The sequence below is a fragment of the Micropterus salmoides genome, unplaced genomic scaffold (assembly GCF_014851395.1).
Source record: "Micropterus salmoides isolate LMB-PRFRI ecotype aquatic unplaced genomic scaffold, ASM1485139v1 Ms_hic_scaffold_11, whole genome shotgun sequence".
In the NCBI taxonomy this organism is placed as follows: domain Eukaryota; kingdom Metazoa; phylum Chordata; class Actinopteri; order Centrarchiformes; family Centrarchidae; genus Micropterus; species Micropterus salmoides.
In genome coordinates, this window is record NW_024040152.1 from 29081241 (window position 1) to 29096032 (window position 14792).

At 40.2% G+C, this 14792-nt stretch overlaps 1 protein-coding gene across 1 annotated transcript in view; it reads right to left on the bottom strand.

Annotated features, from left to right (window-relative positions):
* Positions 1-12219, bottom strand: part of LOC119898035 (proprotein convertase subtilisin/kexin type 4-like) — a 184962-nt gene extending 172743 nt beyond the window's left edge. Inside the window, exons 1-2 of the mRNA XM_038712145.1 lie at positions 12018-12219; positions 11147-11322 (exon numbers count right to left, since the gene is read on the bottom strand). Coding sequence (XP_038568073.1) covers positions 11147-11317 — 171 coding nt within the window. The 5' untranslated portion in view covers positions 11318-11322; positions 12018-12219. The remainder of the gene's footprint in view (positions 1-11146; positions 11323-12017) is intronic.
* Between the last annotated feature and the right edge of the window lie 2573 nt (positions 12220-14792).

A 14792-nucleotide genomic window follows, 5' to 3' on the forward strand; every position in this document is an offset into this window, starting at 1 on the left:
GGAGTTACGAGCAAAAACGAAAAGTGCTACCCGGTTCTTTCCACGGCGAAGGCTAGTCCGTTTGTCTGGAATTGTGTAATAAAATTCAATAAAATTGGTTAAATAGCATTTCAGACTAAACATCCTCATCCTTTTTGTTGATTAAAACTGCAATGATCCAAGTTCAGAGAAAAATCAACTACTCAAAAGTCTTTCTGAGGTTATTCTAAAGCATGATGTGGAGATTGAATCCCTGACACTGATACAGTATACTCTTCCTGACTTAATGCCCTCTTCTCGAGCGGAGGACAACTCCACAATTCAACTAGACCTTGAGACTCCAGACCGAGGTATACACTGACAGACAGGACTACTAAAAAGGCTCTGTCTCAATTGCTTAACTGAATCTCTTCAATGATTGACCTTAGTTCAAAGCAGTGATGAAGAGTCCCTTAGCATGACAGTAGTGCTGCTGTATAACAGAAGTGCTGCAAAGCCTTCAAAGCATAATATCTAGACTGACTATGTTGCAACAGGAAATCTGAAATCCTGGGTACTGATGGACGTTAATGATACATGGATATCAATTTATTGTCATATGAAATGTGAATTCAATCTAAGATTGTCATGTTTAAGTGTCATTTCAAAGGTATTCATATACCATCATTACCAAATTCTGTCACTTGGATATTAAGGCTTGTAAAATCTTTGGGGATTGAATCAAAACAATTAAAAGGGTGAAACCTCCCAGAATGCACCTTTGTTACCACAAGACAAGATTTAAAACTCTGCAGTGCTTTACTGAATCTTTAAGTGTTTGATTATGGCTATTCTATGTAACTGAATGGGAAGAGGACTAAGGTTAACATGGTTTTTAATATAGTCACATCAAGCATGTTTGTAGAAGTTTATTCATGTTCATGTGCAAGATGGACTGTAAAAAAGGAATTCTCACCTCACCTACTGTCTTCTGTTGAAAGTTCAGCACTTCACCACACTGCAAAGTCCGCCAGCCTTTCCACTGCCCTTGTGAGAGGAAGTAACCCTGTCACTCTTCTGTATTTGTGTATTTGTAATCCAAATAAAAAACAAAAAAACATTCCAGACAAACAATGTACTACTAGCATTAACATAATGTAGCCACACCTATATACAATTAGAGTGTCCAAATAACCTCACCTGAACATCTTAGGACTGAAGGTGGAAACCTATACACACGTAAAAACGCCAGCCGCCACTGGATCTATACACAGGACTTTCTTGATGAACAGCAACACTTCTAACCGCTAATTAAACTATTCACTGTAATCACAGAATGACAACCATGACATGATCCTCCAACTTTAGAGGTAAGGATACTTTATACGCCAGAACTCCCTGTGTATTAATTAAAATAAGCAAAAAAGGGTAGCCTCATTCAATATGCTGTACACAGTATATTATGATAAGGAAACAAAAAAAGAGAACCCTGCAACTACGACTTGGATCAGCTGCAGACCTGGCTACTGCTGCTGATAAGAAGCTCCCATATGTAGTAAATATTGGAGTCCAACCAAAAATCACTTGCAATTATACGAGCTGGAAGCCAGAGCGATTACACAAACGAAATAGATTAATAAATTAAACAACTGAATCCCATGGTGGCTTTTTATTTCGTTAGTTAGCATCTACCTAGCGTCAGCCTCAGGAACAAGTACAGCTACAGCATAAAATTCATTATGATACATTGTATGTCTCAAGTTTGACAACAAGTTCATCAAATACACTCAAATGGTGATCCCAGAAATACGGTATTATAAATCAAGACATGAAATACAGAAAAACGTTGTTTTTTTTACCTCTGTTAATATCCCCATAAAACAGTGAACCTTGAACTGCTCTCTACTACTACTTTTTGAGAATTACTCCCATTGTTTTCCAATTGAAAGAATGAAAAGATTTCATAAATCTTGATTTGGAGGGAAACAATTATGACATGAAACTGGATATAATCGTTATTGGACCCAAGTATTTGAATAACTGTAAAATTACACGAGCCTATTGTACTATGATTTCCCTATTGTGTTACAGCAGGTAGTATTTCTATATTCAGTCAATGCATCCACAATTTCTCTAGATTTAGTCCGTTATTCCACATTTTTGTTCATGTCATGTGTTTTGGTTATATCCTTCAGCCGTTTCTTATTGATTCCTATGGATGAGGAATGCCTGAGCTCCCTTGCCCAGTGCTGTATCAGATTATCATGCTGCCCAACATATGATTGCAAAACCCAAGTATCACAATTCAAAACAACTCACTTGAAAGAAAAAGCAGATTTAAGGCACTGTGAAACGCACAAGCTCAAAAAGAGCCGCAGGTATTGTGATTTATTCTCTTTTGTTCCTTAATGTCTTTTTCAAAAATATATTTTGTTCACTGTTTTTATGTGTTTGTGTCCTTTTATTTGCTAAAAGAGCTTAAAAACTTGATGTGAAGATCCAAGAGATCTGTTGGTAACGCCTTTTACCTTTTAAAATCATCTTTCATTCAACTGCCTACCTCTGTCTTAAAAGTTGCCTGTGTGTCTACAGCTGATGTCTTTAAAAAATATATATATATTAATGACAAACTGCCATCACAAGTTAGAAGAGCCAAAACTGATTAGTTGCTTTTTTTTCTGAACATCTTACTCAACTTCAATTTAAGACGTCAAAGAGAAAATAAAGTAGGCCGCACATTTGAAAAGCTATAACTAGTTTTGGCAGAAGATGAATAGATTAATGTCCGTTGTGTTGCTGAATCAGCCTGATGGCTAGTTGACACAAGCTAAAAGCTAACAGTTTCTTATAAAAACTATTTAAATGAGCTGAGAATATACTATATTTAAAAACAGATGTGTTTTTTTTTGTTTATAACCTGAGGGGAACAAACAGTTACAGCACAACAATTAACATACCTAGTTGTGCTATCTTATCTGTATAAAGAAAGAAAGAATTGTCACTGTTAGCAGTACAGCTAAGCACGTCCGAGTGCAATCTGCTACTTAGAGTGTAATCTGTAATTTTTCTGAAGAGAAGTTTGAGGCCAACACAGTCTATTTGACTATGCAAAATATAAAAGGACTTGCTCAGGGTCGACGAGCTCAAGCTGAATTATCACACAACTCTGCAGTCCACTCAGCTCAAAGTAGTATTAGCATCCTTCAGCGCATAGGCCTAGTTTTGGTTTTACTGTCCACTACTTCACTGCTTTAGTTCAGTCATATTATTCACATTAACACTGTCTCCACCAGCAAAAAAAGCTCAGATAAACTCACTGTCCAGCACCACACGCCTGACAGATCAAGTTAGCTGGTGAACATGATGGAGCATTTAGCAGTTATAGAGACCATCTATTTCCTTCTAGAGCTGGTGGAGACCAAATTTAGAGCTAAAAGGAGGGTGAATATTGGACTTGCCTTCGTCTCATGGCCAAAAACACTAAATGTTAATGCTGTTTACTTTCTGCTAAATACTTGCTAGCATGTTCACTGTAAGAACTTTAGCTGGTGATAGGTTGTCAGAATTGTGTTTACCGTAAAACTTTGAATAATAGCCCGGGCTTTTATTTGCTAAAATCACTGAATTGACCCTGCCTTTATTCAGGACAGGTGTCCATATGGGACAGGCCTTTAATTCTTTTTGCACAAAACTGAAACTACAAATAAACTGTTTATTTATTTCAAACAGAATAATACTTAAAGAATTATCAAATAATATCAAATACACCTTATTTGATCCAGCTCTGACAGACACCTTATGCGCTTTTATTTTGAAGGAAGCAACCTAACGAAAACAACAACATGGTGCAGGATGAGAGAAGAAAAAGCAGACGAAGCAGAGCAATGGACTTCACATGACTCAGAACTTGGATAAATTTTTCTGAAAAGCTGTTTTGATTCTTTTGATTGGTGGACCCTTACAGCCCGGGTGCTTACCTGAGTTGTAGGTGTGTGTGCGTGTGTCAGAGTGTGGGGAGATGAGAACTCCGAGGCAGGTGCAAAGCATACTTAAGAACAATAATAAGAATGTTTGTGGTCATTAAAAGCTGCTTTCACAGGGTGGTATAATGTGAAAATTTGAGATTTGTTTTGCTGGGGGGGCGGGGTTTTACAATCACGATGCTGGCTGAACGTCGTGATGTTTGGCAGCCATCACCGATGGACGATGGCATCGTCTATCAGCCCATCCCTAATCATCATCATGTGTGGGCTATGTTTGTTAAGTTGGCAAAATATCTTTCAGGGTTAAAGCAGTGTTTATGGGAAATGTGTAAACTCTGAGAAACACAAGACAACACTACAACACCAGTGAGCAGATACAGAGTCAGTCATTACAGAAATTATACCAATATTTTAAATACAAATTAATTTATAAGCTACATTACAAGTTGGCGTTAACACAAATTATAAGCTATCACCAACCTCAGTCCAAAAAAGTATAAGCTATACCTCCACAGTAGCCTTCAGAAACAAATAATGTAATAAAGCGGATTTGTCCAACAGCATCTGATGACAGTTAAGCAGAGTTGGACTGAAGCATCCACAGGATGCATGCCCCACATGCTGACGGCCTCCAACAGACAAACAGAAAGAGGAGAGAGAAACAGAGATGGAGGGAGGGATAGAAGGGAAAAACATGGAGGATAAACAAAAACAAACAGACATCAAGAGTCACTGAAGCAGTGTGTTAGAGCCACGTGAGGCAGCCCACCCTATGGAGAAAACAGCAGCTGGTGTGTATACTAACAGCCCTACCGGGCCTGTAGTCTAGTGGGCTGGGTGATGGAGGGAGATGCTAGGGGCTAAACGGGGTGAGCAGTTAAGCCTTGTTGGTTACAGTATTGGCAGGAAATGCAGGATATGGGAAAGGCAATGAAGAGTTCTACAGTCCATCTTAAAATGACAAATACAGGGACTGATGGGTTCCAGTTTATTATAACTTGGACCTCATTTTATAGTTTTGGCCACCATTTCTATAGGTAAGAAAAACAATGTATTCACCAAGTTAATTGCTAATATTTTGGAATGTGGCAACATCCCTTTAAAGCCAGGTGGGGAAAGAAACAGGACAGATGATCATACGGGTTTTAAATAAACCTCCATGTTAATATCACATCCTGCCAGAAACAAATCAATGCTGTACACAGAAACGTGATTATTTTCCAAAAAAGCCAAGAGATATGTCGTCAGTCATAAGGAGGTAAACAAAGCACACCAAGGCACTCATACCACCAAAAAAAAGCAAGGACACAACCTAATACTAAACAAGAATACGAATACAACCAAAAATTATACAAGAAAATACCAAAAAGGAGAAACATAATTCCAAGAAAGAAAGAAAAGAAATAACTGTACACACAAGGAAACAGGGCAACAAATTATGAAAATAAGACAATAAATATACCACATTAGAATCAACTTTGGATTAAGGTAACCTGAGTGTAATTGGCTTATCTAATAATTTCACAGTAAATGAATCATATATTACATGAAATGGTGATTATTAAAGGGTGTAACATATTTTTAACCGATGATACAATTAGGACTGCAATTATTACTAATTATAATTACTACATTATTTTCAATAATGAATACTGTACTGATAACTTTGTTGATGAAGTGATTCATTGTTTAGTCATTATATGTTTAAAAAGGTTTTTTTATATGCCAATTGCTTGTTTTTCTTGACAGTCAAAAAGCAAAACATATTCAATGTGTTATCGTATATGACAAAGAAAAGCATCAAAATGATTTAAATGATTAAGTTATAATTGAAAGATTGACAATTAATTTTATGTCAATCAACGAATCAGTGAATTGTTTCAGCTCATGAAACATAATTATAATATTGTGTCATGAAATGTGAATGTAACAACTTAGTAGATGTTGTTACTATATCATAAGTAAATCTATTCAGGCACTTAAAACGTGCTGTACTGTAAATGCGTCAATGTGATGTCATTATGTGGGAATTAGCTGAGAATTATATATACACCGGTTTACTGCATTATACCCACGTACAAACATTACATTCCAAGTCCAAGTTGCTACAGACTTGCTACACTTATTTATGAGTCCAATTCAATTAAAAAATAGCAACCAAAATAAAATTCAATCTGCAACAGAAATCCATCTGCGATAAACGATTCTCCTTTCACATAAAAACAATCCAATATTTTAAAGTTAAAACGCAAGTCTGCTGCCACATTACGCAGGTTTGGACTGGTTTCGGTGTTTTCTTCAAAACGTTCTTTCTCAGCTTCTCACTTTGGGTAAGAAATGAAGCAGAAGATACTTACAAGAACAGCAGTAACTGACAAACACGTCACCAAAGTCCACCCACAAAGCTTATAAAAAACAGCCACTTCATAAAGCCTGGTTTACTTTCACTAATTTTTCTCTAAGATCTTTTAAACTCATTCCAAACAAAACCTTCCAAATACTCCATATCACCAAAAGCATTGTGTATGAGTGTGTCTGTGTGCTTCTACCACCACTCCCTGCTTTCGTCCACCATCTTCCTTTATCTTCTTTATCTCTCTCCCCCAACTCTCTCTCCATTTCAATATTGAAGAGAGTTTTATTAAGGGCTAGACTCGGGTGTGCTGAGGCGCTCTCAGTAATTTTCCTACAAAGTGCTTTAATCCATCACACGGCCAACATGTGGCCTTTGCAGCCATACATCATCTCAGCCCAGAGAGAGAGAAGAAGTAAAAGAGAGGGGAATGGTAGCATAATTTCTACTCTCCTCCTCCCCCTCCTCCTCACGCCCTTCTTCTTCTTCTTCTTCTTCTCTACCTTTCCACCTCCCACCACAGTTTCCCACCTGGGATAGGAACCGCATCTTCTGCACATATTCCTCAGTCAAGTCCTCTCTCCATTTACAAATGAGAATGAGGCATGAGGGAGGGGGGTTAAGCAAAGAGAGGGAGCGAAAATGAAAGAGATGGAGATAGGCGTGAGTGAATGAGTGTTTGAGGGAGAGAGTGAGAAAGAAAGAGATAAGGAAAATGGAGAAAAGCTTACTGGAATGAATTAAAATTGGGGACAAAAGCGGAGGAGAGGAAGTCAGAGTGTGTGTGTGTGGGGGGGGGGTGCACGCGCAGTCGCGCACAAGGTGTGTGCATCTGTACTTGCATGAGGAAATAGAAATAGGCAGAGAAGGAGTGAAGATGGGGGAGAGAAAAAAAAAGCCCGCATTTCCCAGCATGCAGCTGGTGTAGTGTTGCCCTCTGTGTTGCCCCCGGCCAACACCTGCCTCCATTTCGCTCCCTCCGCCCTCCTCGCGCTGAGGAGCAGCGGTGAACTCTGGGCCCCCGGACTAATGGAATGGGCCCTCTCTCCCAACCATTAGAGGATTGCTGTCCCTTTTCGCGCCCCTGGGTGCCCTACGGTACAGAAAAGGTAGAGGAAGGGGCGAGGGAGAGGATGGTGGCACATCAGACTTTTTTGTGTGGCCGCACACACACACACCTGACCATAACATAACAGCCCGGAGTAATCCAGCCAGAGGAAGGCTTGACATAGCTTAGCATCTGACTGAGGCCATTTCTGAGAGGATATTAGAAATACTGAATTGGGTGCAGCGCTATGAGGTTTCAGAGAAGCAGCTCTCTGAATGTGTACGACAGCGGCCTCGGCTGATCGTGAAGCGTTTGTGTGATTTCATTTAGCCAGTAAATCCAGTGCTCTACCTCAATTACATCTGCTTTACTCGGATGGAAAACACACCTCGCGTGTACAGAGGGGAGGAGAGGGGAGGGACGGGGGAAGCATGGAGCGGACTGGGGATTGAATCTCTCGATGAGCTGATAGCACATTCGCAGACAGCAAGCCAAGCTGTGCCGCAGTAATGTTATGCTAATGATATGGAAATGATATGGTAATCTGCCAGCAGTATTCCACCTCACTGGAGAGAAGGAGAATCTGGTAGGCCTTTCACCATTGGTTTGAGACCAGGGACTTCCTGGTGTCAGAGTTCAAGACAAAAACCCTGCACACACACACACACACACACAGCACTTAATTCTTGAAGCAGTGTTCTCAGCTAAAATAAAAACAATGCAATGCATAGACTTAATCTGGCTCTAATCGGATTTGCAAACTCATAAGTAAGCAAGAAATAATACTTGTAAACAAACTAGTATCATGTGATGTAACTTAAATCTAGGTCGGCTGTATTGTAAGTAAGCCTGCAAGCTGAGACTTTGTTTTTGTTTTTTTTATCAGCATGTAATATCAAGTCGCTGTGCTGTTGTTGTGTGCCGGCATAAAGTGAAACAGAAAATCATCTATTTCAGATTGTGATCAGGTTCTTTTTTTCTTTGTCATTGTGTGTGAAACTGTGCACCTGTAATGGCTGTCATTACCTGCCTAGTCAGAGCATCTCTTTCTCTCTGGCTCGTAATGATTGCATTACACTGCCACAGCCTTGGTTGGAGATGAGACTCGCCATTGTATGACAGTAATCTTTTGAATCCACGTCAGCACTGCCACACAGCCGTAATAATTACAAGCAAGAGCTTCCTGGGTGCACTGAATTTGTTGTGTTTGGTTCTATATTAAAATTTTGCTACAGTTCACGGCATCTTATCTTATTGGCAATAAGCCGATTTACCCTCTAATGTAAAGGAATGTTGGCAATCTATAAGCCATCTCTAAAGTCTAAAAGAAGTGAAAGATAAAATGTGGATACATAAACTGGATCTCTTTGACACATTTAAAAATCATAAAGACTGACAGGGAAGGCTTCAGTGCATCTGCTACCAAAGAGGCACCTGCAAAAAGCAAGTACAGTGCATCACAGCAAACCTGTCCGTGTGGCATAAAGACATCATCTCAGATATTTTGCTTTGTTTTTCTTTGTATTGTACAGTTGCAAAATGGATATGTCAAGTCTGCACAATGGAGAGATGCGATGACATTTCCTTGGATGCTGTACACTAAATCAAAGAGACCAACAGTATGTTGAGTGCCAGCATGGAGACATTTGATTCCCATTCCACTCATGCAGCATTACCGGTGGAATGCCAGCAGACATCACAGTCCTCCCCAGCTGGCGATGGGCTTGTCAGACTTTTTATTCCACTTCAGTGTTTTCAAAAAATAAATAAATCTCACAGCAAATTGTGAAGTTCCGGCTTCTTCTTGATATTACGGTATTTACAATAGGTTTGACTTAACAAAGGCGATTTTGTGTCAGTGACATTTAGCGTCAGCCTCTGGCGACAGACAGGTAAGAGAAGCCAGTCAGCGGATTGGACCTGGGAGGGGGGGTCGTGAAAGTGGGGGTTGTCTGAGGCTCTTCTCAGGATACGGTGGTGCTGGGTTGGACGCCGTATTATCCTCAACAATAGACTACTACAGAATAACACCACATCATCCTATCACTTATTTCGACATTGCTCCAAGATTGTATGTTTTACAAACATAAAACCAGTTATTGCACAATGTGTTTCACAGCACCGTGTATATACATAAATATAGTCAATGGGAAAATGTGTTTGCTTTTGTTTTGGTCATTACAAGTGGTCAAGGGGGCTACCAGTGGTGTGTAAAAGAGCAGAAAACAATGCAGGAAGAGGAGCAGGGGTGTTTGTGTGCGTGCATAAGGGACAATGAGAGAGAGACAGGCAGAGAGGAAGACAGCAACGGGGGTGGACTGTCCAATACACTCCTGATAAAGGTCAAAGAGATGTTTTATTCATGATCCAGGCAACAGCAGCAGAGGCAGAGGCAGCGGGGCCAAGGTTGAAATGAGCTCGGGTCCCTGTTCCCTGGAGCCAAGGCCGCACACAGCCTCTCACCAGGCCGGCGGACACTCCCCCCTAACTCTTATCAAAAATGTCAAAACACACACCTTCCATATTACTTATCAATAACTCCAAATCAAAGTTTATTGATTGTCTGCCGTGAGCAAAATCGATGGAGGTATGTACATCTGCTGCTAAAGAACAAAGTAATGCACTTTAAATGAATGAAGTGCAACAAAAACCTCTTCTGGGGAGTCTCAAGACTGTAGGTGTGATGTAATCATATTTTCTCAGATCTCCCACCTGTAGGGGAGTATCTGGAACCAATTATAAACAGAACTATGAAGATGAAAAACCTAATATCTGAAAAATTCAAGATATCCACTATTTTGCATGAACTGTTTTAAATCTGACCGTCCACATGCTATTTAATGCATTAGCATTATGGATCGTCCTCACTGTGTTTAAGGTCAGGCACGGCATCTGGGTGCTTTACTATCTGAAATGTTCATGATGGATTGTTCACACCATCTTTTCAATCAAATAGTACATTTTACCCTAAGAATCTGTGTTTATTAGCCAGTCTTTACATTGAAAATGAGAATTGAAATTCTGAACCTAAATATAACAGAGCACCGCAGAAATGGATGTCAATTCATACGGGCTCTTTTTTCAAATCTTTCTGACTGTGAATCTTTCATAAAAGAGAATCAGAAGAAGTTCATTTCAAAAATATCTTATGCCCTTGAACCGCCTCTTTGAACTCGCCCTTACAAAAAAGCAGAACTACCGCATGCCACCTAACCAAGACCCGCTCCGAGCCCTTATTTCTTATTGCTTTTTTTTTTTTTTTTTTGAGGGAGCTGACACACTTTCAAACTCAACAACCAAAGTAACCTTTAAAGTATTGATGTGGATAAGTCAAATCTAGTCTTCTGACAAATGGAAAGATTTCAGCATGACAGATTAAAACCCAGGCAAATAGGTAAAGACCCAATCATCTCCAAAGACATTCAACTGGAGCTATTTCCACATATAAGAGTTTCTCACAGGCATAAACGAAGGTCGGCTAGATAGAAATGTGCGTATATGTGTATGTGTGTGCCTTCCTGGTTGTATATATCTGTCTTTTCATATGTGTGTGTGTGTGTGTGTGTGTGTGTGTGTGTGTATTTGTACAGCCTACCCTATGTGTCTTTGATCAGATATGAAATATTCAGAAAGGCTGCTGTAATTTGATGAAAGTCAGATATCCCTCAAACAGGAAACAGAAGTCAGCACTTTGGCAGCTCTTAAAAAAAAAAAGGCCCTCAGTAACCGGATTTAGAAAACATCAATTGCATCCATAGGTACCATAGGTACAGGTAACAACAGGGGCTTTAAACGTGCACTGACCCGTTGGATGAACTCCAGTCCGTGCTGCTTGGCCAGGGCTCTGGCAGCTCTGATGCCGCCATCCATCTGAACGGCATAGTAGACATGGCGGTTGGTCCCACTATGCCCCTCTGTGGTAACTAGTTTCCTCTGCAGCAGGATGCCAACCACCAGCAATACTGCACTGAACATGGAGCCTTTAAAAAGAAGATATAGGATAAAATGATTGATTGCCGGTCAAATTGTAACATTTTACAAATCTATGTCGATTATGTATGTTTAAGGACAATGTGTGAGTCTTAGCCCACACCGCTACACTTCATAATGCTGTTTTTGTTTTGTCTTCCAAAAGAAGTGTCACACCCTAACGAATGCCTTCATGTTCGATTAATCTGCAGGTTATTTTCCTGATTAAATAATTTGTCTATAAAAAGTCAGAAAAGAGTGAAAGGTATTCAAATAGCATGTTTGTATGACAAAGAAAAGCATCAAATTCTCACATTTAAAAAACTGGAACCAGCGAATGTTTGGCTTGAAAAAAAGACTATTACTATAATCCAAAAAGTCGCCCATCATTTTTTTGTCAAATGATATGTAACAGGATTTAATATCCCACTGGATATGTTCACTCTCCATTGGTCATTTATGATGGTCTAACAACTGACATAAATATCTATATTAGAAAAACACAAACAGCTACAGTTTAAAATATTACCATAACACTCCAAATACCATCTAACTACACAAATGAGTTTATAGAGTGTGGGATTTAGCATCTCGGCACGGAGTATTGAACATTGGCAATTGTGAAACAATTTGCCCACAGCCACCTCCTCTGTACTTTTGCATGAAATCCACAGTGGCTGCCACCTACAGCATGTGAACCACCCACCTGTAGCCACAGAGAGCGAAACGTCCAGGAGAAATCTTTCACCCAGTGCGATGAAAGCTAGAACTCTGGCATCGGGGGCCCCAAGTGAGACAACACACTCTCTCCAGTTCCCAACCCACACGTTTAATCTCCTGGCCTTGATGCAAATGCTTCTGAGAGCAGAAAAACAGTGGCACTCTCATTGTGTGAACTAACTTCCCTCTTTAAGCAAAACAGGAACTTTATCAGTCCTTTCTTTATGCCTGCGCTCGCCTGAAAATGACGACAGAACAAAAAAGTTGTCACCTCACTCTTCTCGGTATCTACTCGACAAGAAAAAGCACCCAGTATTGACATGCAGTATTGACATGCTTAACCTCCCACTACTTCCCCCCAGATTTTGCAACTAACATTTATTGCTGATCCATGATGTTGGTCAATGTGTTGAATATACATAAGTTAATACAGAATGCAATTAGGAAAGCAGTTGTGTAAATTGTTGATCAGTTGTTTCCCACATACTACCCATACACACAGCTCCTAAACACTGAGAGACTGCATCTTAATAAAGCTGCAACTATTGTCACGTATGACTTTCTGTTGTCATTCTCTCTGTCTGTACATACAACTTCTATTGCTTGTCTGTCCATCCTGGGAGAAGGATCCCTCCTGCGTTGCTCTTCTAGAGGTGTCTTCCATTTTTCAATTTTTTTGGTGAAGACAGAGGGTGCTGTACAGATTGTAAAGCCCCTTGAGGCAAATTGAGATATTGGGCTATAAAAATAAAACGGATCCACAGAAACTATATCTGCAACTATGTTGATTATTGTAGATTAATTGAGAAAATGATCAACAGATTCATTGACAATGAAAATAACTGATAGTTGCAGGCCTACATCTAATCATTAATGTGGAATCTCTACTTAGGTTTATTTGGGCCATTTCGCACCCCAACTACTCCCACTGACATATAATAAAACTCCAAACTAGAAGATTAAGATCTCTCACTCTATAAAATTCTGTCTGTAACTTTATCTGACTTCCCTTCAGAAGCAAAGTGCCTCTTCCTGCAGCATTTCTCCCCCAAACAACAAACAGTACAGCTGACCACCGTTTAAAGTCTATAGCACCATTCAGCACCAATCTCCCAAGCCACTGATTGAAATCAATAATTTAGCTTGGGGCCCGGGCCCCAGTCAATCCCACTGAGGTGCAGGGCCAGCAGCGTACACCCCACCCAGCGAGGAGCGGGCCTCGGGCAGAGACGAAGGAGACAGGGAGAGAGAGGAAGGGAGAAAGGGAGAGCACGAGACTGGAGTACAGGAGAGCCACGTTGAACAGTGTCAGGGCTGCAGGGCCTACTGGGACGCTGATAAAGTACCTGACCATTTTTATAGACAAACTACTTATTTCCGTCCTCATATCGCTTGGGAAGACTGATAACTTTATATTCCTCTCAGGCAGACGAATGAAAGGAGGTGGTGGTGGGGGGAGGGGGGGGTGGCTTTCAGGAGTTTAATTGATCAAACTGCACTCGCCCCTGTACAATGCAGAGATCTTTTAGAAAGCAGACCCAATGAAAAAAGAGAACGTAACTCATTATGCAAAGTCATTACAGGCCTCTGACTATACTCCTTAAAGTAGGGGAGTTAATGGTGGAATTGTATCGTACAGGATTTCCAGAGGTCAAACTACCGGTCATAGGATAACATTATTTTACAATGTCCAGATTATTAATCCGACCAAATTTATTGATGGCTGTTATTTAAGTCAAATTTAAATACCATGACTATTTAAGTGTCTGACACCAGTAAAACCTTTTTAGTTTAACCATTTCAGTACTGTTCACAAGACAATTTCGAAGGGCGCATGGGAGCCAAGCAGTACAAGTCTCTATGTTAGCAAACGTTCACCATAGAACAGAACTTTATTGTCCCACCAGAGCAGAGACTGTGCCTTTGTCTCACCAATCAAGCCAGTACTGTGTTTATTGTCAGCAAAAATAATTATCACAACAAACATCACAAATCATCATCAATGTGCAAAAGCTGATGCAAGTAATTGAATTCTCCCAGTGTGGCGATAATTGCCCGGAAGGCATGGATATTCAGAGTAGAGGGGATGTTCAGTGTCATTCACCATATACAAAGCGCCCCTGTATACAGCAACCTTATACAGCGCATCTAATGATTTTTGTCATCGTCCTACAGTTTTCTTTCTCTCTCTTTTAAAAGGAGTTATGCATCGTTTGTTTAGTAACTGGTGTACAAGCCACTCCATACTAACACAGCAGAAATGGCTAATTTAGAATTTGTATTGGTATAAGTACAATGTTAGCAGCGGGAGTGGGGTGGGGGGGGATGGCATTTTGGAATAATGTGTGAATGATCCCAAGTCAGAATAAAAATGGGAGGTGTTCCCATTTTATATATCCTGTAGACATTGCAGAAATGTAGCATTATCCGCCACCAGCAGCTGTTCTGTGACCCTCTTGCGGGTCAGGGATGAGAGGCTAAAGAAAGGCGATATTACAGGTGTTATTAGTCAGATCAGACCTCCACTCATGGCTGTGTGGGTGTGTACAGACTGTGCTTGATTAACATTTCCGTGACTCTATGTTAACTGTTTTAGGGCAGGACAACTAACACCTTTTTGGTGTGGAATATATTGAGTTTGGTGGCTTCAGTAAATGGGCCTTTTTCGCAGTCCACCAATCAGGAGATAAAGGAAACTACACATGCACTGGCTGGTGTAGTTTAATGAAAAGGGAAATTGGTAAGTAGTAAAGTAAAATGG